Source organism: Canis aureus, chromosome 11 (assembly GCF_053574225.1).
Source record: "Canis aureus isolate CA01 chromosome 11, VMU_Caureus_v.1.0, whole genome shotgun sequence".
NCBI lineage: Eukaryota > Metazoa > Chordata > Mammalia > Carnivora > Canidae > Canis > Canis aureus.
This window is the reverse complement of record NC_135621.1, coordinates 3,961,030-3,973,352: the sequence shown is the minus strand read 5'-3', so window position 1 is coordinate 3,973,352 and position 12,323 is coordinate 3,961,030. Positions and strand designations below refer to the sequence as shown.

The 12,323-nt window shown below is 48.1% G+C and overlaps 1 protein-coding gene and 1 long non-coding RNA gene across 7 annotated transcripts in view; one reads left to right on the top strand and one right to left on the bottom strand.

Annotated features, from left to right (window-relative positions):
* The first annotated feature begins 17 nt into the window (after positions 1-17).
* LOC144323283 (uncharacterized) lies at positions 18-8,394 on the top strand. Its single transcript, XR_013388693.1, has 2 exons — positions 18-3,884; positions 5,314-8,394. It is a non-coding gene; the product is annotated as an uncharacterized LOC144323283 (long non-coding RNA).
* OS9 (OS9 endoplasmic reticulum lectin) overlaps positions 1,728-12,323 on the bottom strand; it is a 30,594-nt gene continuing 19,998 nt past the window's right edge. Inside the window, exons 6-15 of one of the 6 annotated variants that reach the window (XM_077913568.1) lie at positions 6,892-7,102; positions 6,486-6,590; positions 6,180-6,280; positions 5,953-6,004; positions 5,165-5,253; positions 4,670-4,948; positions 4,200-4,389; positions 3,116-3,280; positions 2,830-2,942; positions 1,728-2,544 (exon numbers count right to left, since the gene is read on the bottom strand). In XM_077913568.1, the coding sequence (XP_077769694.1) occupies positions 2,419-2,544; positions 2,830-2,942; positions 3,116-3,280; positions 4,200-4,389; positions 4,670-4,948; positions 5,165-5,253; positions 5,953-6,004; positions 6,180-6,280; positions 6,486-6,590; positions 6,892-7,102 (1,431 nt within the window). In that variant the 3' untranslated portion in view covers positions 1,728-2,418. The remainder of the gene's footprint in view (positions 2,545-2,829; positions 2,943-3,115; positions 3,281-4,199; positions 4,390-4,669; positions 4,949-5,164; positions 5,254-5,952; positions 6,005-6,179; positions 6,281-6,485; positions 6,591-6,891; positions 7,103-12,323) is intronic. The other 5 variants (XM_077913570.1, XM_077913571.1, XM_077913569.1 and 2 more) reach the window with 5 other exon arrangements.

Sequence of the window (12,323 nt, the reverse complement as noted above, 5' to 3'; positions counted from 1 at the left end):
TGGGAAGTTCCTTTCATTTCCAGCCAATGAAAGGTAGTCAAGGGGTCAGCAATCTCCGCAGCAAATCCCAACACTAAGTAATCCACTGGATGCTTTTTGTCATGGGCTGCCTCTCTGGCCTTGTGGGAAATGTGAAGGATGTAGTGGATGGGATGACAAAGTTTCAAGCCCTCCAGGTTGTGCAGAATAGGACTCTAGGAGACTCCCTGTGGGGCTGAGGGGAGCTGCTGCCATTTTACATCCAAGTTCATAGGTGTCCTCGCCTGGATTCCCCTCCACCCCCCCCAACCTTGCCACGTCCCACACCTCCTGCTCCCCTCCTTTTGTTTGACTTAGCACAGCTGGGGCAGACCGACTTCCTCCACGGGAGGTTCCACCAAACTCCCACCAAACGCCAAAGGAAAGCAAAAAGTAATTTACTATTGAAAGTACAGGATGATTAAATCTAGCAAGGTTTCCAGAACTCAGTTTTCTGATGATCTTAAGAGTCTATCCCCATCAAGGCAAACTTTCCCACCCCAGCCTCTCCCAGCTCTCCCATTCTGAAAGATTCCACTGTAGCTTCAGATCAGCTTTTGAGATTCCATCTAAGACTCTGGCCTCCAAGTACCATCTAGTCTCTTCAGAACTCAGGAGCTGGTTCATTAGAACGTCTCGAACGCTCTCCGAGGCCAGGTGCTGTGCCAAGAGCATGATACATACACACAGCAGGTTTTATTCCATACTCCCAACCACCGTGGGAGGCCAGTGTGATTATCCACAACTTACGGTGAGGAAACAGCACTTGAAGAGTTAACTGTTCACGGCCCCACTGAGTAAATAGAGGAGGGAGGATTTGAACCCAGCATTCCCCACTGCAGCTGGGCTCCAGGCGGTGCCACAGGTCTTGCACCGGTGAAGCATTCCTCCCCGCAAGACACTCAAATGGACCTGGGGAAGCAGGATTTCACAAGTCTACCCGTTTACATTTCTACATAAAACAATCTAAGCATAACATGAAAAATAAGCACCTGTCTACATTCAGAAAGAAGAGGGTCCGTCTCGGACGACTTCCTTCCAGAACACTTGAATCTCACTTGGCACTTTGGGAGACCCAGTTCAGTGGCCTCTAACCTACCTTGTGAGCAGTGGCTGCAGGAGAAGACTGTACAGCTCAGAGATGGGAAGCAAGAGGAGAAAGGGGGAGGTGAGGGGCCCCGTGTCTGCGCTCCACAAGGAGGAGGACACGGAGAGACCTACCCAGAGCCACCTACTACCCAGCACGGTGGGAGGCTGGCCTCCGAGGGCAGCAGCGCCCTCTCTGAGCGTGGCGAGGAGGAGAGTCTTTTCTGGCAGAAATGAAGCGGTGTGGCCAGGTGGGCACGGGGTGTGGGTGGCAAACCGCAGCTGCGGCACGCTGCAGGAGTTCAGCAGGAGGATCCCTGCGGTGGGGTAACTGCATGGGGTGCATTCGGCTTCCGGGATGTGAAGGGGGAGAAGGGAAGGAATGGAAATAGATGAGGAAAAGAGGGACGGCAGTACTACGAGTGTTTCCGCCCTTGGCAGGCCAGTGGGCTTTGTTTCTCTGTCCTGGTCTCTTCCCATGAGCCCTAGTACCACTGGTGGCACCTGGGTGGGGGTTTGTGGAGCACAGGATGGGATAGGAGAGTGTGCACTCCACCCTGAGAACACTAAGCCTCATGCCTGCTATAGCCCCCAGCCCACCTACCCCAAGAAGAAAACACAGATTGATGGATCGATAGTCCAGTTCTTTACTGAGAAACCTGATTGTTCAAGAACATGGTGGGTGGTTCCGTACCCCACCCTTTTCAGTGGGATCGTGTCAGAGGTGGTGGGCAACTTTCTCCCATTTCCTCAGAAACAGAGGCAAAGGCACCTCAACTTGGAAGCACGTATTGTAGGGAACAATGTGGGCATGGGAAGGAGCAGGGAATCCCCAGCTGATCCAAGGGAAGGGGGTGACCCCGAGGAGCAGCTCAGGCAGGGCGTGGGGGGCCTGCTGAGCCGCCCCACTCTTCTTGCTCCCCCTACCCTCCTTTGCTCAAAAGATCTCACCAACTCTCTAGGGAGGGAGGGGGGAGGAACCAACAAGTTAGGGGACTGGTATGGGGAGCCAGGGACAAAAGGAAGGGGTTGTGGGGAGAAGCCTGGGAGAGCAAATCCCACAGGCCTGCGAGGTCTTGGGTGGCTCTGGGCAGCAGGGGTGATGGCAGCAGCAGCACGCTCACCCCACGGGGCCCCTCTACTCCCCCCCCCCTTCCCAGAGAAGGAGGCGACAGGAGGCGGGAGGAAGCCAGGTCCACCGCTCAGCCCTACTCTGCTGTTTTGCCCTAGGGGCCCCGGGGTGCAGGGCGGGAGGAGGCAGGGCCAGGCTAGGCAGGCTCTGGACTCCTTGGCTGGCTAACAGCAGAAGTGGTCTCAGAAGTCAAACTCGTCCAGGTCCCCTGTGCCCTCTGCGCCCCGAGAGCCCCACACGCGGCGGTAATTGCTCTCCAGGTCCTTCTGGCGCTGCCGCTCCTTCTGCGCCTCCTCTGCTCCCTGCACCTGCGGGGAGGGCGGGCGGGGGTGCGGTGAGCGGGGTTGCTGGTGGAGAGCCAAGGGCAGCGCTGGGCCCTGGAGGATCCGGGGCCCGCACGTGTGGAGGGCAGGGACCCGGCCCAGCGCTTCTTCGCAGGGGAACACCCGCCCAGCCGCCAGAAATTCCAGCAGCCCAGGAGGTGGTGAGGCTGGGACTGGCCAGCAGGGCCTGAGCCATGCTCTCATCTCCATGGCGGGCTAAACCGGGGTCAAGGCTTGGAGATCCAGGGCTGGGCGTAGGCTGCCCCTCACCAAGATATTGAAGAAAATCTCCTTGAGGTTTCTCGTGTCCTCATCAGTCAGCCAGTGTGAGTCCTCCTCTGCCCCTTCAGCCCCTGGTCGCACGATTTTGATTTCAATTTTCCCTGGAAAGGAGCCACGTGGGCAGTGAGAGGAAGAGAAAAGGTGGGAGCGTCCGTGCAGGGCCCTCTGCCTCCCAGGTCCCCAGCGAGGTTTCCAGTCCACTTGGACCCAGCCCCTCCACCTTGGGCAGCAGGCCCTGCCAACAACTCTTAAGCCAGCCCGCCCCAGGGCCCACCTTCCGCCGTGAGCCCCTCCCTCTCCAGCAGCTCTTTCACCAGCCCCTCGATTTGTTTCAGCTGTGGGTTTTCCCGTTTCATCTCGAGGACAGTCAGATCCTGATTGGGGCCTCCGTGACGGAGCTTGGTGACCCGGACCCGGACTCTGTGTTCAGGATCCTCCTCTTAGAGGGGGAGACATACAGGGAGACACAAAGCAGAGCCGTGATTCCAGGTTAGGGGCTGCGGTGGTAACTTCTCCTTAAGCCATCAACTGGTCCTGGCAGTTTTCCATCACACGCATGGATGAACCGGGGCTCAGAGTAAGTGCCCCCTTCCTCCGTCCCCCTTCAGCCTATAAAGCTCCCTCCACTAACCGTAGCCTCCCTTTCCCCTCCTGGACCAATCATCCTGCCTGTCCCCTACAGGAAAAACCACTGTGTTTTCTGAAGCAAAAATCAGGTCACCTGGGCCAACGGAGGAGTTTTGTTTTAGGAAAGCAGGTTGGAAAACTGTGGTTTTGTTCCACATGCTGGTACTCGAAAGACATTCTAATGTTTATAGAGATGGTGGGATGGAAGATGTGAAAACAGAACATTCCATTTGGAATGTCTAATCTCATATGACCCCGTGGCATGGGGCTCAGGGGTGCAGGAGGAAGCAATAACTTCACGTCTGTCCTGCCAGGCAACTGGCTTCTGACCAGCCAGGCTTGCCCGTTCACACCCTACCAGTGGGGGCCTTTCCCAGCGCACGGGGCTCACTGTTGATACGCTGCGTCCTTCACAGGTGTGTGGTCTTCTGCACACAGGGCTGGCTCCCAGTCGTTCCATTAGTTTCTACCGACCACCCACCATGCGCCGTGGAAGTGCTAGGCGCTGGGTACACGGGAGCCAGCCAGAAAACCGGACAGACATGCTCTAAAAGCCGCTTCCTGAAGGGATGACTGAGTAGGAGGTAACCAGGCAAAGGGATGGAGGCAGTGGGAAGAAGGCAGGAGAGCTGCGTTCCAGGAGGATGGAGGGGAGTGAACACCCTCAGAAGAGCAAAACGGGATGCCCACCAGGGTACACCAGCTGAGGGACCCTGTCTAACAGCTCTTACCTGCTGGTGGGGGGCTGGGGGGAGGCTTTTTGGGGGCAACCCTCCTTTTCCTGTGCTTCTTCACCAGCTCTGGACTCTGTTTCTCCTCCAGCCTTTTGATGAGCTTGTTGAGAGTGGAGGTCAGGGCCAGCATTGCCCGATCACGCTCAGATTCCTTCTTCAACCCGTCTGGGTCCAGCTCCTTCTCTGTCTGGAATGCCCAAGGCAGGAGAGTGGAGTCAGGGGGCGGGGGAGTGCAGCTCAGTGGTCCGTGCTCTAACAGGAGAGCAACGGCTAAGTCTTGGCCCTCCCTCTGGTCTCCCCTTCCCTACCGTCCCCTCCTTCCATTAAGGAAACAAGTGGCAGCTGAGCACACTGTTCCCTGCCCTGTGCCAGCCGCAGGCCGCCCTTCATTCCTTTGCCCCCCCAGCCTGCCCTAGTCCATAGGAGCAGCCGGCTGCCAAAGCGAGCAGGGTAAGGGCTGTGCTCACTTCCTGGATGATGGTCTCCAGCTCCCGCTCCATGCCGGCCTTCACCTCCGAGCGGAGCCGGTCTCGGTCTGACGGAAGCAGTATCCCTTCCAGTTCCTTCTCAAACTCTCCCAGTAACTGCTGCTCATCCTCATCTTCATCTTCATCCTCCTCCTCCTCTTCCTCCTCTTCCACCTCGTTCTGATGATCCATGTCACTCTTGTCCTTTTCCTCTGCTTCCCTTTGAGGGACTTCTGCTGCCTCACCTACAGGCTGCTCTTGGCCTCCGTTGGGCTTGCCCTAGGTGGACGGGGATCGGGAGAAAGAGACGGACAGTTGGGGTTTCAGTAGAGACGTGTGGGCCACAGATAGACAGTGGCTGGAGTGTGGCAGTGGGGGGACTCTGGAGGAGGAAAGAAAGGGAGTCAGCTCTCCTGGGCTCACTCCAGGGGCCGTTCTCTAAGCGCTCCCAGGAGGGAGGCGGGTTCTCCCCCTCTGTTGAGCAGGGGCCTGTACCTTTTTGGTTCCACCTTTCAGCTCCTCTATCAATCGAATCAAGTCTGCAGGACTCCGGATGACTTTGACCTGTACGTTGTTCTGAAAATCTGAGATGAAAGAGCACGGATGAAGCAGTTGTGTCCTAAATTCTATTTTGATTTCCTAAGGAGAGGAGATGAGGAGACCAGGGAAGGACATGGTCCCTGCGTCCGGGAGCCACCTGTCTGGTCACTGAGATAGGGGCCGACGCAGGCCCCTGGAGGGTGCTGTCCTAAGGTGGACCCACAGATGAGACAGGGGATACTAACACGCTGCTCGCACCCGCGCTGCTGGGCCCTGCTGGCAATTACTCCAGTTCTGAGGACTACGGAAGAGATTCTGGGGCCACAGCCTTCTCTTCCCTGGATACTGTTCTCTCCTTTCTGCCAAATAGAAACCATTTCTTGTCTACTCTGGTCTACTCTGTTCGGGGCATTCTGCTGTGAACTACAGACTCGTTCTCACTGAACCTCACAACTACCCTGTAAGGTAGGGGGATTACCCACTGCTGGGGGTGAGGAAATTGAGGTTAAGTGCAATCACCCAGGATTACAAAGTCAGCAAGTAGCAGAACCACCGAGTTCCGTTATCTCCCTAGAATAGCATTGCTGTCTGTAAATAGTATTGCCTCCAATTCAATAAAGATGAATTCACTGCTGGCCTGGCCGCCCAACCTCCCCCACCAGTGTTTAGTTCCACCCCACCCCACCCCCACCAGCCCCAAAATACATTCAAGCGGTAAAGGAGAGGTGGAGGGTTCTGCTCACCATGGGGAGGGGCCGGAGCTGGATCTGCGGCCTCAAGGTTTGGTTCCTGCTCCTGATGAGAAAAGGGCGGAGTCAAGTCCACAGGCTCGTTCACACCTACCACATTCTTAAGGCAGTGGTTCTGGGTAGATCCTTGCCTCCCTAGATAGGTGTAGGTCAACTCATGATGACCTCAGCTCGCCCAGGGTCAGCCTCATCAGAGAAATAGCTGGGAAGCCAGCTCTCACCTCAGCCGGCATCTCCGTTGCCCCAGGGGTCTGCTCCTGTGGCTCAGGAAGCATCTTCCAGAAATCGGACTCCTTACTGTCATCCTTGGTTGGATGTGCACCTGGGATACAGAGAACAGGGAGGACTCTGAAAGGTGGGAGAAACAGAAGGGAGCAAGTAGAATGGGGTACATTCCCCTTCACTATTACTAAGGAATTAAGGCCCGTAGGACTTCCTCCCCACCCCCAACGGTCAGTGCAGGTCAGTAGGACTGGGGAAGGGAAGAAGTGGAGAAGTTTCACGGAACAGATGCAGGAAGATCCTACCTCCTCTCTTTGAGGGCACCGCTCTGGGTTGGGCCTCACCCCATGTTTGCGGCTCCAGGTCTTGCAGCTCCTCTAGGGCTTTATCTCCATACTGCTTTGAGTCTACTGAAAAACAGTGTGTGGGCAGGACAAGGCCACATGCCTACCTTATCTTCCGCTTGTCTCTCCTGGTGTCTTTTCTTCCTCTCCTTTCTCTTTTTTAAGATTTTATATCTTTATTCATGAGAAACAGAGAGAGAGAGAGAGAGAGGCAGAGACATAGGCAGAGGGAGAAGCAGCCTCCCTGCGGAGAGCCTGATGCAGGACTCAATCCCAGGACCCCAGGGATCATGACCCGAGCCAAAGGCAAACACTCAACCACTGAGCCACCCAGGGGCCCCCTCTCCTTGTTCTTCTAATTACTCACCAGCTTGCCTCTGAATGTAGGCCATGTACTCCTCAGGCTGCAGGGCAGGGTGACAGAGGATGGCCTGAGGAGCAGCGCTGGGTGGGGGCCTTAGGAGAGGGTGGGGGCAGAGCCGAGGAGTCCGGACGGTCAACACATAAGAGCAGGATAAAGGCTCATCCACACGATCAATGTAGTCCCCGGAAATACCAGCACCCTCGTCACAGAGGAACTGCCAGGACAGACGAGTGAACAAATTATTACCACTAGGGATTAGCTTTCGTTCTTCGAGCAGCTGCCTTTTGTTCAGCACTTACTGTGTATCTGGTTCTGTGCAGACACTGTGTATAGGACACTTTATGTACTTTAGCTCAGTTAATGATCACAAAAACCTAGTGAGGGAGGGATTAATATCTCAATTTTGTGGCTCAAAAAACTTAGGTTTGATGCAGATAAGGGACTTGGTCAGGTTGACCACTGGTAAGTGGTAAAAACAGGGAATTGAATTCAGGCAGCTTCCCTGTAGAGCCAATTTTTGTTTCACATTCTTGCTTTATATAAATACAGTGTATACATACTTGTATGTATTTGAGATACACACAGACACAGTTGACCCTTGAACATTGCAGGGGGTTAGGGACGCTGACCTCCCCCTCCTCCCCACCTGCCCAAGTCAAAAATCTGCACATAACTTCTGACTCCCCAACTTAACTACTAATAGCAAAAGCCACAAGAGATCACTTTTTACTGTGAAAAGCAATTTATGGAGACAAACTGCTCATGCAGAGATGATTGTCGTGGAGTTTTAAGCAGATCCCTGCAACACTTGAGCTCATCCCAATAGCAACAGGAGGTGGCTACAAAAGCACTACAGTAGTACAGTATGTTCTACAGTTTTATGCTGTTGTTATATAATTCTGCACCCTTTTGTTTACATTTCTCTCTACTGTGAATGGCACCATATATGGTCTATAAGTCTGTGCATACATTTTGATAAATTTTAACTTTTTATAATAGACTTGTGTATATTTATGGTAGCAAATGATAAAACAGCCTACTACCTACCTATATTTCATGCATTCATGATATATCTAACTTAATTTTCTCAGCATTTCTAGGCTATGTGGTTCATCTGTGAGTTTTTTTCAAACTATCATAAATCTCCTAAAAATTTTCCAATATATTTACTGAAAAAAATCAACTTATAAGTGGGCCCACACAGATCAAACCTGTTGATCAAGGGTCAATTGTACTTCTATGTATTTGAAACATATATTCTTTTTGTGTGTGTACACATGTATGTGTATGCATAGGATTAAAATTTTTCCCTGCAAAAAGACAATATTAAAAAAGAAAAAAAGACCTCAAACACTAGAAAAAGAAAAGCAAACTAAACCCAAAGCAAGCAGAGTGAAGGAAGTAACACAGATTAGAACAAAAATAAGTGAACTAGAGAACAAAAAAGCAATAGAGAAAAATCAATGAAACTAAAAGTTGTTTTGAAAAGATCAGTAAGTGACAAAACTTCAGCTAAACTTACCAAAAAAATAAAAAGAAAAGACTCAAATTAGTATCAGAAATGAAAGAGGGAACATTACTATCAACCTTACAGAAATAAAGGATTGTAAAGAAAGACTATCAATACCTACACGCCAACAAATCAGATTAACTTAGATGAAATGGACAAATTTCTAGAAAGACACAGCTACCAAAACTGACTCAAAAAGAAGTAAACAATATGAATAGACCCATAACCAGTATGGAGATTGAATTAGTAATCCAGAAACTAACCACATAGGAAAGCCTGGCCAGATGAGTCTACTGGTGAATTCTACCAAATATTTAAAAAACAATAAAGGGCAGCCCTGGTGGCTCAGAGGTTTAGCGCCACCTTTGGCCCAGGGTGTGATCCTGGAGACCAGGGATCAAGTCCCGCATCGGGCTCCCTGCATGGGGCCTGCTTCTCCCTTTGCCTGTGTCTCTGCCTCTCTCTCTCTCTGTGTCTCTCATGAATAAATAAATAAAATCTTAAAACAAACAAACAAACAAAAACAATAAAGATCAATCTCTCTCAAACTCTTCCAGAAAAAAAGAAGAGACAATATTCCCCAACTCATACTACAAAGCCAGTATTATCACCCTGATACCAAATCTAGACAAATATATAATAAGAAAAGGAAACTATAAGCCAGTATCTCTTATGAATAAAGACCCCAAATCCTCAACAAAATGCTAAACAAATTTAGCAACATATAAAAAGTATTACACACCAGACCAAGTGGATTTATCCCAGGAGTGCAAACTTGGGCTAACATAAAAAAATCAATTAATGTAAATGATTAATAGAATAAAGGACAAAAACCACATGATCATCTCAATGGATGCAGAAAAAGCATTTGACAAAATGTGACATATCTTCATGATGAAAGCATGCGACAAATTTGAATGAAAAGAGAATTTCATCAATATGATAAGAAGTGTTTATTAAAAATCCACAGCTAACATTATACTTAATGGTGGAAAAACTGAATAGTTTCCTCCTAAGATCTTGAATAAGACAAGGATGGGGCACCTGGGTGGCTCAGTTGAGTGTGATTTCAGTTTAGGGCATGATCTTGAAGTCATGAGATTAAGCCCCACATCAGCTCCACACTGGGCATGGAGCCTGCTTGAGATTCTTTCTCCCTCTCCCTCTGCCCCTTCCTCCCAGCCCCAACTCTAGTTCTTTCTCATGCTTGCACTCTTTCTCTTTCTCAAAAAAGAGAAAAAGGAATAAGAGAGGTATGTCTGCTTCTGCCACTTCCATTCAACATTGGGTTGGAGGTTTTGACCAGGACAAAAAGGGGGGGGGGGGGAAGAAAAAGCATCTATATTGGAAAGAAAAAAAGTAAAACTATTCCATTCACAGATGATTTTATATACAGAAAATCCTAGGGGCACCTGGGTGGCTCAATTGGTTAAATGTTTGACTTTTGGTCTTAGCTCAGGTCTTGGCCTTGGGGTTGGGAGTTGAAGCTGCTCATTGGGCTGCATGTTGGGTATAGCACCTACTAAAAAAAAGAAAGGGAAAGAAAGGAAGGAAGAAAGAAAGAAAGAAAATCCTAAAGAATCTATTAAGCTATAGAACTAATATCCAAGTTCAATAAGGCTGCAGGATATAGGCATCAATTGTATTTCTATACATTCAAAGAACAATTCAAAAATAAAATAATAAAATAGTAAAAAGAAAATAATTCCATTTATAATAGCATCAAAAAATAAAATAATTAGGAGTGCCTGCATGGCTCACTTGGTTGAGAGACTGCCTTCAGCTCAGGTTGTGGTCCTGGGATCCTGGGATAGAGCCCTCAGCAGGGAGCCTGCTTCTCCCTTTGCCTCTGCACCTCCCCCTTGCCCATGCTCTCTCTCTCTCAAATAAATAAATAAAATCTTAAAAAAAAGAGAAAATAATTAGGAATAAATGTAGCAAAATGCTTGAAAACTACAAAACATTTCTTAAAGAAGTCAAAGACTTAAATACATGTAAAGATATCCAACCTCAGAGATTAAAAGACTTAATATAGCAATCCTCACCAAATTCCAGCTGGCTTTGTTTTGGAAATTAACTGATCCTAAAATTCATGAAAATTCAAGGGACTCTAAATAGTCAAAATAATCTGGAAAAAAAAAAAGTTGGAAAACCCACACTGATTTTAAAACTTGCTACAAAAGTACAATAATCATGACAGTGTAGTACTGACTTAGAGACAGATACATAGACCAATGAGATAGAATTTACAGTCTAGAAATTAACCTTTACTTTTATTCTCATTTGATTTTTTGAAAGGTTATCAAGATAATTCAATGGGAATCATCTTTTCAACAAATAATGGTGAGTCAACTGGATATCTATGTGCAAAAAAATGAAATTGGACCCCTACCTCATACTATATACAAAAATTAACTCAAAATGGATCAAAGACCTAAATGTAAAACTATAATATTTTTAAGAGAAAATATAGGTATAAGTGTTCATGGATTTAGATGACCTAATGGTTTATTTGATATGACATAAAAGGCACAAGCAACAAAAAATAGGTAAATTGGAATTCATCAAAATTAAAAGTTTTTGTGCTGCAAAGGACACCATCAAGAATGTGAAATGACAATCCAAAGAACAGGAGAAAATATTTGCAAATCATGTATCTCATAAAACTTCTATCCAGAATATATAAAGAAATCTTACAACTCAATAATAAAAAGACAAATAATGCTGGGCAGCCCAGGTGTCTCAGCAGTTTAGCGCCGCCTTCAGCCCAGGGCCTGATCCTGGAGACCAGGATGGAGTCCCACGTCAGGCTCCCTGCATGGAGCCTGCTTCTCTCTCTGCCTGTGTCTCTGCCTCTCTCTGTGTGTCTCTCATGAATAAATAATAAATAAAATCTTAAAAAAAAAAAGACAGATAATGGAATTTTTTAAAAAGGCAAAAGATCTGAAGACACCTCTCCAAAGAAGATACACAAATTGCTAATAAAGCACATGAAAAGATGTGCCATTTCTTTAGCCATCAGGGAAATACAAATCAAAACCACAATGAAATGCCACTTCACACTCACTAAGACGGCTAAAGTTGAAAAGATAAAAGCAAATGTTGATGAGGATATGGAGAAACTCTCACACACTACTAGTTGGATTTTAAGATGGTGCTACTGCTTTGGGAAAAGTCTGGCAGTTTCTCCAAAAGTTTACCATATGGTTCCAGCAATTCTACTTCTTGTTATATACCAAGAGAAATGAAAACCTATGTTCACACAAAATCTTATTCATAAATGTTAAAAGCAGTATTGTTCATAAAACTAAAAAGGGCAAATAACCCAAATGTCCAAGTGATGAATGAATATGAACAGAATGGGGAATAGTACTCGGCAATAAAATATAAGAAATGTGCATACTACACATGGATGATCCTTTTTTAAAAAAAAAAATTATTTATTTATTCATGAGAAACAGAGAGAGAGAGAGAGAGAGAGAGAGAGAGAGAGGCAGAGACACAGGCCGAGGGAGAAGCAGGCTCCATGCAGGGAGCCCGACATGGGACTTGATCCCGGGTCCCCATGATCACACCCTGGGGCGAAGACAGCGCTAAACCGCTGAGTCACCCGGGATGCCCCCCACATGGATGATCCTTGAGAAAGTAAGTGAAAGAAGCCAGACACAAAGGTCACACACTGTAGGTTTCCAGTCACAGGAAATTTCTAGAAGAGGCAAATCTGTAGAGACAGAGATGAGCAGCTGTCTAGAGTGAAGGGTGGAGTCAAGGGGACAGTGTGATGGAGGGTAACTGCCAAAGAATAGGGACTTTCTTTTAGGCTGATGAAGATGTTCTAAAAATAACTGTGGTCCTGGGGGCACAACTCTGTGAATATACCACACCACTGAACTGTACACTGAATTGTATGGTATGTAAGTTAAAT